We start from the raw sequence: 14,947 nt of genomic DNA on the forward strand, positions 1-14,947 counted from the left end.
TGTGTGTGTGTGCGCAAGTGCAAAGAGCTAGCGGCAAGCTAATATGAAGTGTGTGCTGTGTCTCTGTGGGCCGAGAGCGAGCAGGAAGTTGCAGCTCGGGTGCCGTGCCACTCGTCTCATCAATGCAGCTTTCATTCTCCTTGGCCGGGCCAAGATGGAAGTCGTACAAAAGGAGCGCTGGTACTTCATGGCACTCGTCTTCCTCCCTTTTCTTCAAGGTATGGAGCAAAATAGACTGATTTGTTTTATTTTAATCACAAGGTTACTTAAGTGTTTTGACTCAATGAATTTGTGTAATTTATTTGAATGCAATATAGTGTTGGTGGCTTTCATCTCATCAGTGCTTCTCCTGAACATTTAACTTTTGTTGTAAATCATTTGTCAGAATAAAAATAGTCGACAATTATCCTGACAGTTGTAATTCAGCTCAGAATAAAGCTGTGTTCTAATGTCACTTTTGTGAATGTGACCACTCATTGGCTTTATTCAAAGCTCGTGCCTTTCACTCTTTGTGGGGGGTGGAATACACAACAAATTACCATACCCTTAATTTTGTTTGTGTTTGTAATAAGTTTGATCAGAACCAGTATGTGGGCCCGATAATCGAAATGCTGATCATTAAGCCTACGGTTGCAGTGTGGAATTGTGTACTGATGAATTGTGTCTTGAGGTCAACTAGAGTGCAGTACTTGACTGCAACCAGCAGAGACACTGTTGATTCAACTCCCCTATTTTCTCCTCTAAATTCACCTATTGGTATATTTGCTGCAAAACTCATCTCGTTCCTGGTTTTGTTCCCAGACCAAATCCCTGTCTATCATAAAAGCTGTAAGATCTATTTGAAGTCACCTATTGGTGGAATTTTTTTTTTTTATTTGCTGCAAAACTCATCTCATTCCTGGTTTTGTTCCCAGACCAAAGCCCTGTCTATCATAAAAGCTGTAAGATCTATTTGAATTGCTTGCATACAAATATTTTGGCCTCCAGAGTGCCTGCAAACCCAGAACTAACCAAATGTATAATCCCAAGCTATTCTAGCCCTGGCTTTGACCCTTCCTAAAGTTGTGATTTTGGTCAACCAAATAAAGGAGCGTGTGCAGATACCGCGCCGGAGATCGAGACGGTCACGATCCACCTACAGGAGGGGATGATCCTCGACTGCTTGTGCCCCTGGGACGGGAACCTCACCATGGTGTCATGGACCAAAGACCCAGACACCAATTCCATCGCCGTTTTTCATCCAGAGTACGGAGTAGCCACCACTTACCATTACCGTGAGCGGATCGAATTCTTGAGAAGCACCCCGATGGACGGAAGCATATCCATGAAGAACGTCACCCATCAGGACATTGGCGTTTATCACTGCTCTGTCCAGACGTTCCCCCAAGGCCCTTGGATCAGAAACATTCAGGTGGAGGACTTAGGTAACCGTCGATGACGTTTCTCTACTTGCCATCACGCTGAATTTGAGTTTCCTTTAATAAGTTGCTTGCCGTGAACGCAGACGAGCCTCCAGAGGAAGATAAAGAAGACGACGCCGAGGTCGTGGAGGCGGACGTGTACGTGACGGCAACACCCAGCAGCAATCTAACCGTGGAGTGCAATCACGAGCACAACGGCACCAGCGTGCACCAGGCCGTCGTGGAGCACATGGCGTTGGGTCAACCGTGGGTCATCATCGGCATATGCAAGCGGGTGGAGGGCGGCGTGCTGATCGAAGACTACAGCGAGCGCGGTCAGGTCAGCTGCGAGCAGAGCATGGACGTCAGTCTGCAACTGACCCCTGTGGCGCAGGAAGATGGCGGCTTGTACCGCTGCAGCTTCAGCACGGACGCCGGCCTGCAGACCAACACCGTCTTGGTCACGGTGTCAGCGTCAGGTAAAAGGCCACGCCACAGGATTCCGATCGTATTTGCTCCGATTGTTGTCGCCAGGCAGATTTCATGGCGCGCAATCAAAACTGCTCCTCGTGGCCAATGAATGCATGCTAGCCACGCCGACTCACAGCCTGAATCCAAATCAGGGGGACACAAAAATAAGCATTAACATGTCAGTTATTTTTACGCAATTCAACCAGTGCTCTGTATCACTGATGAAATAACAAACAAAGAAACACAAAAAACATTCTGTGCTAGATAATTGATTTGGTAAAAATCAAATTCGGTCTGAGCACATTTGCAGTAAAATGTTCTTTCTCATTTTTGGCTGTCATGTCATTATCAGGTGGCTTCAGCCTGTCTGTGTTCATGCTGTATATTTACTTGGCGATTGCAACTGCTGGACTGATTTTACTGACGGTGCTGCTCATCGTCTTGTTGAGGCGCAGGTAAGAGTGTAGGCAAAGTATGCTGTTTTTTTGTTTTTTTTTAATCAGAAATCATGTACTATTTTATGCATCAGAATCTTTTTTTCACCTGAAAAATGGTGGATGAAAAAGTATGATATGAACACCACAGGAAGAAGATCAGACGTATACATTAGAATCTTTTTTTCACCTTAAAAATGGTGGATGAGAGTATGATATGAACACCACAGGAAGAAGATCAGACGAGAAGAGAGCAGAGATAAACTGCACCCATCTCACCCACACGTAAGACCTCCAAGCGGACATTTGAACTATTTGCTAACTTAATCATTTATCGGAGTTGTACATTGCAGACCCATCTGTGATAGGTGAAAATCCGTGATATAGAGAGAGCATACAAAATGATTTGTCTTTTACAGGTTTATCCCTTCCGCATACAACACACTGAAACTTTATTATCTGTACCTCCCTAGCAATGGCGACGGTGGTGGGCGGCAGAGCTTTGCGGGCAAGTCTACTGAGACGTCAACTACATGGAACAACAGAGCCATCTTTGGAGTTCTTTTCCCCTTCCGTCATGTTCCGGAATATTAGAATTAAGAGGACGCTTCACAAATTCAGTGACTGTCTACAATATATTTTGTCTTTGTAGGGGTCGGTACCACCGTCCAGGTCACTGGTTCCAACCGGATAAAACAAAAAAAGTGTTGAGGGAGACAAATGCTACATGAGAGAACATTCAAGTTTATTACCTCTGTCATCAAAAAACATATTTACATTGAGTGAAAACTGAAACATAATGAAAGTGCTATCGATGTAATCTGACCACACATTTAAACAAACATGATGTCTACAGATTTTCTTCAACACACGCCCACATTAAATAAAGTGACACTTGAGGGGAACTGTGGAACAATGAAGTGCTTGTACATTTCTCTCAGTCCTACGGCCTTTGTTTCTACACAAACTATATAATAACATTCAAATAAATTGCCACCAAAGGACCTTGAAAATTTTGATATGGTGTCATCCTTTCTGCATTTCGCACAAAAGATATGAATGTGCCAGCAGGTGTGTTACAGGCGAGACAGTGCTAACTTTTGTGTACACTAGAACAAGCCACAATAAGAAGGTTACAGGAGGTCTCAATGGGTCTGAAGGCACTTCTTCCGTGAGGACAGAAAATGGAAAAGGGGAGGGAGAGGGACTAGACCGGCTCGGACAACTCTATGATATATTTCGTATAATTTGATTTTACTAGGCTTTCTCAGCAAGATACCTGTGGATAAGGAAGGAAACAATGACATTCCCAATTGATTTCGAACTGCTGTTTCCAATTGATCTTTCCAGTGGCCACTTCGTCAGCTCATGGGCTCCAGTGCAAACTACAATCACAATAATCAACAAACATCTAGCGAATGGTGACAATCAAATTTAGACATTACTGTATCTTAAATAGAGTGTAATGGGACTGATATGTTAGCTTTAATAAGGTGTTCTATTGGACATGCCACTGTGACGTCACACGTTCTTCAGATTCCGGTTCTAACATAAAAAAGGACATTTATTTAAACAAGTATGGTGCCTTGAAAGACGCTACTTCTGTCACGCGACATACAAAACAAGGGCGACCATATCTGCATATGACGTCACAGAAGACATACGGTTGCACGTGAGCGTCTACAGTGGGGTTGGGCTCCAGCAAGTGTCCTCGGCCAGTCAAGTCAGTCGATTGTCATTGAGGCGGCCTCAGGCTGCAAGTTGCTGCTCGGCCACTAGAGGGCGACGGCGCCTCTTCCTGGCGCCGCCTTCCTTCTTCCACCTTCCCTTCTTCCGCTTCCCGTTCGGGCTCGCGTGACAAAAAGTTGGGAAATGTTTGCGCTCGAGGGATGAACGTCATCGACATGCTGCTCGCTGCAAGAAAAAGAAAAAGGCGAGACTGCTTGTTGTGGTACTTAACTGTGGTAAGTTGAAGTATGATGTTGGTTTCAAAGCAAACGTGATGGAAAAATGGCAAACGTTATTAAAGTAATCAATTCTACAAAAGTATACCTTAATCAATAAACCTTAACCTTAAAAAAACATTGATTTCACTTCCATTACATTGATTGCATTTTGCATGAATACTTTTGAATTGATATGAAATTAATTTCAGTTAAATTATTCAAGGAAAAAAATAAACTGATTATTTTATTGACACAACCAACCGAACACCACATTGCAAAATACATTTTCTTACCTCTTCTATTCAAATACATCACATTCAAGCATCTTGTAAAATTGGGATTCAAAGAAATTATTTGACATCTGTTCACACATTCCATCATATTTAACCTCATCCATCAGGCCCATCTGTCAGATTTCAAAATCAAATGTGGCCCTTGAGCACTAATGTGTGCCCACCGTGCTTTCAAGGCTGTTTAGTGGCCTTTATAATAAATTCAATCACACGTGCTCATCACATATAGAACAAACAGGAAGAGGTGATCTATAATATCTATTAATGTATTCAAGCATGTTGTTGCTGTCCAATGCAAAGCACAAACATTACACCCATGTGTTGAAATTTACAGTGTAGACATGGTGTCCCAAAAGTCACTGTACACTTCCTTTTTTCTTTTTCTTTTCAGGGAGCATTCAGACAGACGTGAAGTCATCAGCTTCACACGTTAGAGCAACCTGAAGTACAGGTAAAGTTTTATCACTCCCAGAACTGTTCACTAAATTAAGGTTTGAATATGTTCAAAATGTTATGGTGACAAGAAAACTCTTTGGGCCAAGTAAAAATTGTCTGTTAACATCTTTGCAACCTTTTCACAAACCCTCAAAAAATGTTGAAAACATCAAAATATATAAAATACATAACAATTACAATTAAAATAAATAACAACAAAGTCCCCCAAAAAGACAAACGAATCATACATATTTAGTCATTTATTTCCCTCTTTATCCTGGCATCTTTATGCATTCCATATATATATATATATATATATATATATATATATATATATATATATATATATATAATCCAGGAATTGCAAGTGATGTGGTGAAATATTGAGAAATAAACAAGTGTGTCTTAATCGGTCCCCTGGACCTGTTTAAAAGCAATCAGAGGGTGACTCAGCAAATTGGCTGTGCTGATTGGATATTCATCTTGTGTGCAGCGGTGCACTGTCACGCAGCTGTTGTTGCCCAAAAGGACTGGGGACCGTTGCTAATGAGCAACCACGAATGCTACTAAACCACCAATGTACTCTAAATCAATCCAAAATCTAATCGTGAACAGTGATTGCCAACCACTGTGCCTCACTAGTATGCCATAAGTGATCATCAGGTGTGCTGTGGTCATCCAATTTCACTTAATTGTTCTGAAAATTATTCTTTTATTTTCTCGAAACAATGTGTACTTGCTTTTCATTTGCCGTATCCCTGCCAATGGTGTGCCGTGACAGGCAGAACAACTGAATCCTCTTCCACTAGATGGCACAAGGTACATCATTAACCTGATTTGCATTTTTTAAAAGAGGTATGCCTTTGCTGGAATATGATCGAGAAATTTATAATCATAATAATAATATTTTTAAACTTAAAATGACTTCATAATGTCTCAGGGCTCTGGTTGCGAGTGTGACAAAACCCATGAAACCGTTATCGAAGCCCTTTGGCGCTGTGATGTCATTTTCAGTTGACAGGAAGTGGCAGCCCAAGGCAAAATGGCAGCCCCCAAGGTGGACAAAAACGGGTGCATTTTTCTGCTTAATTGATATTCCACAAATGCGATATTAATAGTGGAGGTGCATAGAACATATTTTTCTCCTTCCCCTTTACTGCTGTCTGCAGAGCCATATACTGTATATTGGTCTGATGTAAGCAGCATATTGATCAATTCATTTGATTTGATTTTTTGTATGGGTTGCGGAAAGCTCTCTCTGTATGCTCTGAACTCCCACAAGTCTCATCCAGCCACACTCTCGTCCTCCCAAGCGTAAAAATGAACCATGACAACAAAAAGAAACAACAAGAGCACGATAGTAACAAACTTCATGTGCTCACCTTGGTAACTGAAGAGATCCCCCACGCTGTTCTGCCGCGTGATGTGCTGCCAGTAGGCACTGCGGGGCAGGGAAATGGACTTGCTGAGCATCTCTGAAGAGCGCACCTGCAAGGGGACGGACAAGGAACGCATCAGGTGCAACAATTCAGTGTGTTGACTGGACCGTGCGTGACAAAAGGATGACAGAACTCAACATGAGACATTCGAAGTGTTGTGGGGAAAAGATATCAAGATGTCATGTTAAAAAGTGAAATGCGTGAAGAGTGAATCACCTTTTGCGTGAAATGTATGCGAACGGTGCGAAGGTACCTGCGAGCTTTTCTCCATCTCCTCCATCATCCTCTCATGCTGCTGGGCGATGGCCAGAGTGGCCGAGTGGACGCGCTGGTAGATCATCTCCCCCTCTCGTGTCTGGAACGTGAACAAGCCCTCGCCCGTGTCGCACATCCTGCGCCCCGGAACAAGCACACGCGCGGCAAAGCAAAGGGGACGTAAACACACTTTGACGGCGCTCGCTGTTCGGAGCACACGCTTGACTGCACGCTTCCAGAGAGACACGCTGATGCAAGAGCACGCACACACGCATGCATCGGAGGACGGTGAGTCAACGCGTCGCCCCGAGGCCTCCGCAGCGCACGATGATATCCTGGCAACTTTCAACAATTCCACTTGAGTTGGGAAGTTTTTCTGACGCTTCCCAAGCACTTATTTTCTACAGCACAATCATACACGCTGACGCAGAAGATAGCCAGGACGTATTTTTAGAGCTCGCTCACGCACCTTCCGGACTCAAAGGTGAACCAGGTGGAGTCTCGACCGTATCTGCGGAGCGAGCTGAGAGGCCACATGACGAGTTTGAGGCGCGCGTTGTGGATGTCCCACAGGTAGATGTTCTCATGGGTGATCTGCATGGTGCACTCCCCGTAGATGTCCAGGTTCGGGGTGGGCATTAAGTACACGTTGAAACGCTCTAAAAATAAACAGCAAGATATTACATTAAACAGTGACTCGCCAAGGTTCTAAAGAGTTATCCTCACAGAAAAACGCTACATAATGTGATTCAAATTGTCACGACTATGTCACTTCATCTAGTGATTATGCCATCCGCTTGACGATGAAAATCCAGTCTGCATCAATTCTTGGTTTCAACTCCAGCTTCATTTGACATCATTGTACGACGCTGCCAATATTGTTCCTTATGAAGGTCTCCTGACAAATAGACACCTCCCCACCATCCGTAGTGGAATAAATGAATACCCCCAGGGCCAGTGTCCAAGCAGAAATCCGATGCGTTTGTTTCATCATAATTGAAGAGTAATTATTTATTTTCATTTTTTATAGATTACAAAAACATATGAATAAAATATGAAATATGCAGTTCCCCTCAAAGATATACTTTCAGCGGTTGAAAAATTCCAATTTCTCAGGACCTTGGAGTCCCATATTTGAACAAGTCAGAGCATATTTACTCTCACCAAACACACACGGATATTCTCCCCTTCGAAGATTTACTATCGGACGTAAATAATTGAAGCCACAAGAGCTGGATCAAAATGCCACCGCAGAAACCCCAATAGTCAACAGATCCGTCACCCTTTGCACAACGCATATTTTCATTGACTCCTGAAAATGCAACAGCTGTGTATTTGTCAATATCAAAGCCTCCATAAAAAAACGAAAACCTCTCTGGAATGAGGCTTTGTTGGAATCTTACAAAACGTTGGAAGGATTAGCAAAAAACGATGAGAGATGGATTATTTGGCAGAGTGAGAGATGTGCAGCGGGCCTTAATATTCGATCAAATGTTGTCTCTCCGTCTCATGTAATTCACGAACCAAAAAAATTCACCTCTTCACGGCTGGCCTTGTTTGAGTTTCTTTGTTGTTGATGTATTGTTAATAAAACCAACATGAAGACGAATGACTTTGTTGAGTTGGCTGTTTCTGTTGATTCTAAAAATCAATTCCGCGTAACTTGAAGGGCGCGGCTGAAAGATGAAGTCAGGACCCCCCGGGATTGGTCCTGAATAAAAAGTGGACCCAAACGATTGACCGCTCCGGTGCTTGCAAATTCAACTTTATCCAATGAAGATGAATATATTGTTGCATGAGTTACCTTGCAGTGGTTCCAGATTTGGGAGGGAGGTGTACATGCCTCCCTCCCCCACTCCCTCTTCTACCCCATTTAGCTGTCAGAGGCAGTGGGGGCTTCTCAATAATCTAAATGGCTTCTCACTAATTACACTCAATGACTCCAAAATAAGCCCTGTGTCTGCAGTGGATAGAAAATAGCAATGTCATCGCTCGGTGTATTTTTAGGCGACTCTGATCTAATGATGGCTTCCTGCAGCTCGGTGGGGTTAGGCGGGCTACTAATTGAAACACGACTGCAGGCCTTTGCCTCTTGTAACTTAGTACTTCAGCCATTGTCTTGTCGCTGCGAGAGAGCGATGCCTAGGGACCCGTGAAATTTGACTTTAAAGTTACACGAAAATGTCACGCTTGTTTTTACTGGACAAACACTTTTGATGATTGCCTGTTGCCTTTGCCTCGTTCCAAACTATAGAAGCGAATAAGCTCCATTCCATTTCCTGCGAGCGGAATGTGTGGGGGAGGAGCACATTTATTTCCCACAGCTTTGGAAGCATAATCTCATCCATCTCCGTGACAAGCTTCATTACGAGGGAGGCCGGCGATGCATGGCACTTCGCATTCGGGCCTGGAACATGCAGAGCCCTGACCGCAGCCTGTGACCCGCGCAGATTCACGCTCATGTTTGCCACAGCGCATACTTCACAAACATGTACCGATGTACTAACGGGGGGCAGGTATAGACAAAAAGTGGTCCTCATCAGCCAGGCAGCTCTACGCAGCAGAGTGAGCCGCGAAGGCTGTCCGTGCAAGCGGGGCCTAATTGGGCACTCACCGTTCTGCTCCCGCTGCACCCCCGCCGCGAGCAAGTCTGGCTCGCCCAGGCTGATGTCGTTGACACGGCTGCCCAGGCACTCCACGCTCAGTAGCTTGCACCATTCCTCCGCATCCAGCTCTGCATGTGGCCACACGGCAGCACAGCGTTGGAATAGCTGCTGGTTAGCATCCAATGCATTCAGGCTAGTCATCTTTTTTTTGTTGTTGATGTTGTTTTGCACGGATTCTGAATTTGCCCTTGTTTTCAATGGCAGTGGGAAAGGGTCCTTCAACAAAGATATCAACATGAAATTCCCAACACATGCTATTTATTGTTGGACAGATTTTTTTTTTCTTTCAATGCCAGGCTTGTTATGGACAAATGATGTCATTTTTCAAAATCAGTAAGTTTCTGTGGTTGTTTTGGTTGCGGATACCAATTTTCTCTCCTGATGAGTCAGAACAGATCACGTTCTCCTCGGAGAAGACTCCCAATTGTCTCTTGTGAGCTTCTGCTGGGAGCCGCCCATGTATGAAATGAGGCTAAAGCACGAGTTGTTTATCTTTGCCGGCCGGCTCCTTGCCTCCAAATCCCAGTGGGATTTCGGGAAGCCTACCCGTGGTCAGTGACATGAACAGAAACGCATCCGGAAGTGCATCACCAACGCGGCGCCGTCGTGTTTCTGTCTCTCTCCGTCAAACAACGTTATGTGCGTGTGATTATCAGTGGCGGTCTCTTCAGTTTCATTCATGGCGCACTCCATTGCATTACGCGTTTCCAGCGGGGACGTATCTGCGCAGCTTAGCGGGGTGAGCGGATGGTCTGTTGGCGCCTGAAGCGCTTCATTCACAGACATCAGAAAGCAGAACTACATTTACACACAGGAGGCAGCTACTTAATGCTTCCCCCGATTCGCACGCTCCCTTTCGGAGTTACTATGGCCTGTCGGTACCTCCTGCAATTTGAAGGCCCGAGTGGAAAAGGAGCTAAACAAACAGAGGCGGTGCATTATGAGCAAAAATACGGCGGCTGGTGAACGCAACAAAACAAACCATGCGCACCAAGAGAATATTTGGGAAATGTTTAAAAAAAGGGCTTCTGTGAGGTATCACCGCTTCGCTTGTGAATTTGAAGAAAATAACATCCGGCTGTTGTGTAAATTGTGGCAACCTACATGGATGCGTTTTGGGCCACATGGTGGGAAACTGTTGAAGTATGTCTCCACAGCTCAGGATGAGGGTGCATAGTTCCCAGTCTTTGTGCATTTTCAGCAACGAGCCTCCAACATGTATAACGCATTTAAAAATATATATCTCTGAATTCATTTGACAAGGTCATTAACTATAAAGAAATGGACCGGGTGTTGTGTTAAATTTCTTCCATCTGTGGGTCACACACATTATCTGTGCTTCTATTAAAATTCGGAAAACAAATCATCACAATCATCCAAAATGTTTTTGTAAATGTGAAACTCTTGTGAGAAAAAAAAAAGGGGTGGGGGGGGCGGCTCACCTGATTCGCAGGCAAATGTCTTGGATGTGTCGTCACAGAATATAATGGCCACAGCGTGTTTCTTGGTCTCTCTCGGCATCCTGCTAATGTTCTTGATATTATGGAGCTCCGTGATCTAAACGGGGCACAATTGACAGCGGCACATTACAACTCAGTTGAGCGCAGACAACGGCGGCAGTGATGCTTAATTGACCCTCTTGTGCCGCTCTGATGAAAGTGCAATTGTAGTTTCGAGGCGTTTGCACATAAACACTGTCTCTCTTTCGAAGTCAAGGCTTACACGTGCATGCACGTTTTAAAAGGCTCCGTATGACTACCTGCATCCCCTATCTACCGTTTCAGATAATAAAAAGGTGCAATCAAATGCATCTAAATCCCTGAAGCCAAGAGATCAATGTAGAATGCAAAAAATAAATACATACAAATCCCGCACGAAACAAAAAGATTCCATTCGATTGAATGTCGCCCATATTTCCAGGCTGTTATGTTCTACATGACTCAGCCTTGACGACGAGGCCTCTTCCATGACTGCAGTCCATCGTGGACTAACTGCAGAAGGCCTTTTGCCAAAGAGGCTGGCAATGAATTAGCTGGGCTGTAATGGAGAGCTTAAAGATTAAAAGCCGGCTCTGTCTCATGTAGACAAGACATGGCGACCCCACATTCCTGTTTCTGATACTATAAATTATGAAAAGATCCATTACGATTGTAACTCAAGTTACGGAGACATTATGAGACAATAATAAAAATGTGAAAAGATGCCATTTGGGTGTTCTTATCGCCCGCCAGGAGGGTATCCAAATATTTTATGGACGTGTAGATACAATATTGTGGCCTCAGGTAAGCGGAAACAAAGAGAGCATCATCTGAGGGAATTTCTGAGCCATGGATTCCAGCATCCATTGACTCGTGCGTGCGCGTGTGTGTGTGTGTGTGTGTGGGGGGGGGGGGCAGTATATGGAAGGAAAATATTTGGTTGCCTTCCCAGCTTCAGGCAAAAAGTTGAATCAGTTGAGATGAGTCCCATTTCACATCCTAGCTGACTTTCATTTTTTTTTTTTTTTTTTTTTTTTGCAGTGAAAGGTGTTGTCTTTAATCTCATATTAGCACCAAAATGTTTTGCCTGCGCCACTGACATTCCAGCATGACATTGTTTTTATTGTTATTTATTTATTTATATAATTGTCCGGAAGCCACAAGAGAGGCACAAAAAACCCCCAAACATCCTTTTGGAGTGCTAAAAAGATTGCGGATTTCTGTTATTGTGTCGAGCGACTCAGGCAAAGAGAGGGAGAGTATGGAGATGGGGAGAAAAGCGGTGGACACAGCCAATCCTCTTTGTGTTGAGTGTGTAAATCAGCCACCAGTGCAGCCTATTTCTGCCCAAATCACAGCGGCGTCAAATGAAGGCCTCAGACGATCTTTTTCTTGAGCTTTGTGGGGAAGCGCTAGCAAGCGCGCTGGTGCGTGTGCCTGCCCATCGCTCACTTGGCCACCGGTTTGTATGAGATGAGAAGCCCCGTGGGGCGGTGGAGGGTCGTGTGTCGCCACGCGGGACGGCCCATTTGAAAATATGACGCAGGGGACAAACGCGTTGTATGGGCCTATTGGCAATATCTATTGCGTTAAAGGATGTCGTCAGGCTGAAGAAAAAGTCCTATCAGGTCCTTTTGGCTTGTGGGGCTCGAGAAATGGCTGATGGGTACCTGCGGGATGCCGCTACAATCCAATGAAAAAATAAAATAAAAAAATGGGGAAATTATTATCGTCTGGGCTGGGTCGTGTCATTTGTACCTTGTGGAAACTCCTAAAGTAGGCGGCCTTCTCATCAGGGTACTTCTCCAAGCGGCGGGGCCCTTTACTGGACGCCTTTTTGAATACCAGCCAACATCTTCGGAAGATCTGCCAACAGAGAAAGCTTGCAGTTAACGACCTGAAATAAAGCCAAAACGCTCTATGCTTTTATGAGATGGATACTGAGAAATATTGGGTAAAATTGTGTGCAAAGCCTTTTTTTGCGGGGGTGGGGGGGGTGTCTATGCATAGTGGAAAGGTTATTTGGCTCAAGAGGCGTAATACAACCGTTGTCTTATGGTATTGTAGGCAATGTGCAAGTAAGACTCTTATTTTGAACCGGTTGTCCCTGATCAAACAATCAAATGAACAAATTGGACTTAAGTGCAATCGGTGTATGAAATAGATATCAAATTCAATTCAGTGTTGTTTACAAACATTTGGAGCAAATTGCTTTCATTTATACTTAAATCCCTTCTCCTAAAATTGGATGACGTGAACCTTTTTTGAATGGAATATTCATGAGTGTCATCAAAAATGAAAATGGCCATGGGAGGAATTCATGTTTCATGAGCAAAAATATTTTTTATTCGCTGGGAATTGTTTCAAAGTAAGATGACTGGTTTTGTTTATTCATTTAAGTTCCAAATTCAATGAGTAAATCATTCATGGATCAAATATGATTCGAAGCATCGACATCTTTTGATGCGCCTTAGATCAACATCCTTTGACGCAAGTTATGCTTCATTTCGTAGCACAGGGGTGGAAGGATTGCGCAAAGCACAGCACACATGCCCACACAACCACAGAGCCAGTCACACTGGGCCTGCAGATTATTGTACACCATATTGATTACCGGATCAGTCTGCCTTATCCACTAGCTGAAGATGAGACAAATACCAAGTGTGTGGTTTCTTTGCCTTCAAGGTCAAATTTACAGCTCAGCACAAGCGAAACGATGTTTCTATCCAACTTCCACTTGAATCTTCAATCAAATTATAATTCAATAGACAAATATGGCTCGGCTCCTCATGCGTTAAACCGTCTTTACGGCTCTTGTTTTTGTACTGTCTATCACAGGGACAAAAGTTTCAACAATGTTTAGGAGTGATATCTGTGGAGAACCGCTCAGTCCAGTTTGATCTTTGAACACTTGTGGCCTGTTTCAGCAGATCCAGCCCATGATTGCAGAGCTGCCAAATATTACGGTTCCTGATATATATATATATATATATATATATATACACACATCCACACACACACAGTATAGTGGGTCAAATTGCTCAATCAGGTTGAAAACGATCAAAAATAGAACCGTGACACTAAAGTATGGAACCAAATCGACCCTGGAATTGATGAATTATTCATGTAAATGAGGCAAACTTTGGCTGCAAGCAGCAGAGCCGCTGTTAGCTTCAATGTTGTCAACTAGTTTGTGGTCGAAAGAACAACATGACATCAGCTGTGGGAGACTGAGGTACATGATATCGCGCAATTGCATTTGGTCGTAATAGTGTCTTCAAATTGTGCGTGTGTGAGGTGACTGTCCCTTTTAAGTAATTCCAATGAATTGATGGTAAATTTTCTCCACTGGGATCAGGGAAATGTATTTTAACGACCATCTTCAGAAGAGCGAACGTTTTTGGGCACTCTTCAAATGGTCAATGTGCAAAAAGCTGATAGAGATCCAACAATGTCGTCGAGCGAGCGATAGGAAATAGAGTCCATGGTGTTTTTCTATGTTTAAGAGCATGATCCTTCTCTTTCCCGCTGGAGACAGCTGCCATCAGTCTGCCAGATGTATGATTGCCTCGGGCCACGCTGTTGTGCTGGGCAACCGTGGACGCACAATTAATTTGTTTACTCTGCTGCAGTACTTCATAAAAGGCCCGCTGAGTTCAACTTGGCACGTTAATAGTAATTGACTGGAGTGGATCCCCGGGTCCTTATCGGTCTGCCTTGATGGGCCTCCATTCGAGTTAAGTGTTGCCCAGGCCCATTATCAACAGCGAACAACAGGAAAAACACCGCGCGCAACACTCTGTGAAGCACCGCGGCTCAGTCCACGCACAGTCTATAAAAAGCGAGGGAACAAAGACCATTTAGAATCTTAATTCCGACTCAACATGCACACCGCCCGCAAAAATGAAACCAGCTTCTAGCGGAACCCAAGCCGAGAATCTCCATAACTGACAATGAACAAACAACGCATCTGTGCTTTTTAAGCATTAAACGCAATCCTCTTGGGAGCCCGAGTCAGAGGAGCACAAAGTAATTTGCCCTAGTAGTGCCGAGATTAAGTCATTACACCGGCACAAAAGGAAGCTCAATAAAATAGCTTGCGCATCATTGGAACGAGGGCCGATGAATGG

The 14,947-nt window shown here is 44.0% G+C and overlaps 2 protein-coding genes across 2 annotated transcripts in view; one reads left to right on the forward strand and one right to left on the reverse strand.

The window, feature by feature from the left end:
• cd226 (CD226 molecule) lies at positions 1-3,322 on the forward strand. The gene is made up of 6 exons (XM_019871886.1): positions 1-218; positions 1,089-1,424; positions 1,505-1,879; positions 2,224-2,326; positions 2,536-2,590; positions 2,779-3,322. Exons 1-6 carry the CDS (start codon positions 44-46, stop codon positions 2,824-2,826), a joined length of 1,092 nt encoding a protein of 363 aa, XP_019727445.1. The 5' UTR covers positions 1-43; the 3' UTR covers positions 2,827-3,322.
• The window catches only part of dok6 (docking protein 6), a 27,912-nt gene continuing 15,998 nt past the window's right edge, over positions 3,034-14,947 (reverse strand). The window contains exons 2-8 of the mRNA XM_019871887.1: positions 12,576-12,683; positions 10,782-10,896; positions 9,288-9,407; positions 7,143-7,332; positions 6,672-6,810; positions 6,362-6,467; positions 3,034-4,219 (exon numbers count right to left, since the gene is read on the reverse strand). Of these exons, the coding sequence (XP_019727446.1) occupies positions 4,041-4,219; positions 6,362-6,467; positions 6,672-6,810; positions 7,143-7,332; positions 9,288-9,407; positions 10,782-10,896; positions 12,576-12,683 (957 nt within the window). The 3' untranslated portion in view covers positions 3,034-4,040. The remainder of the gene's footprint in view (positions 4,220-6,361; positions 6,468-6,671; positions 6,811-7,142; positions 7,333-9,287; positions 9,408-10,781; positions 10,897-12,575; positions 12,684-14,947) is intronic.

The sequence above is a fragment of the Hippocampus comes genome, unplaced genomic scaffold (genome assembly GCF_001891065.2).
Source record: "Hippocampus comes isolate QL1 unplaced genomic scaffold, H_comes_QL1_v1.1 scaffold487, whole genome shotgun sequence".
Lineage (NCBI taxonomy): Eukaryota > Metazoa > Chordata > Actinopteri > Syngnathiformes > Syngnathidae > Hippocampus > Hippocampus comes.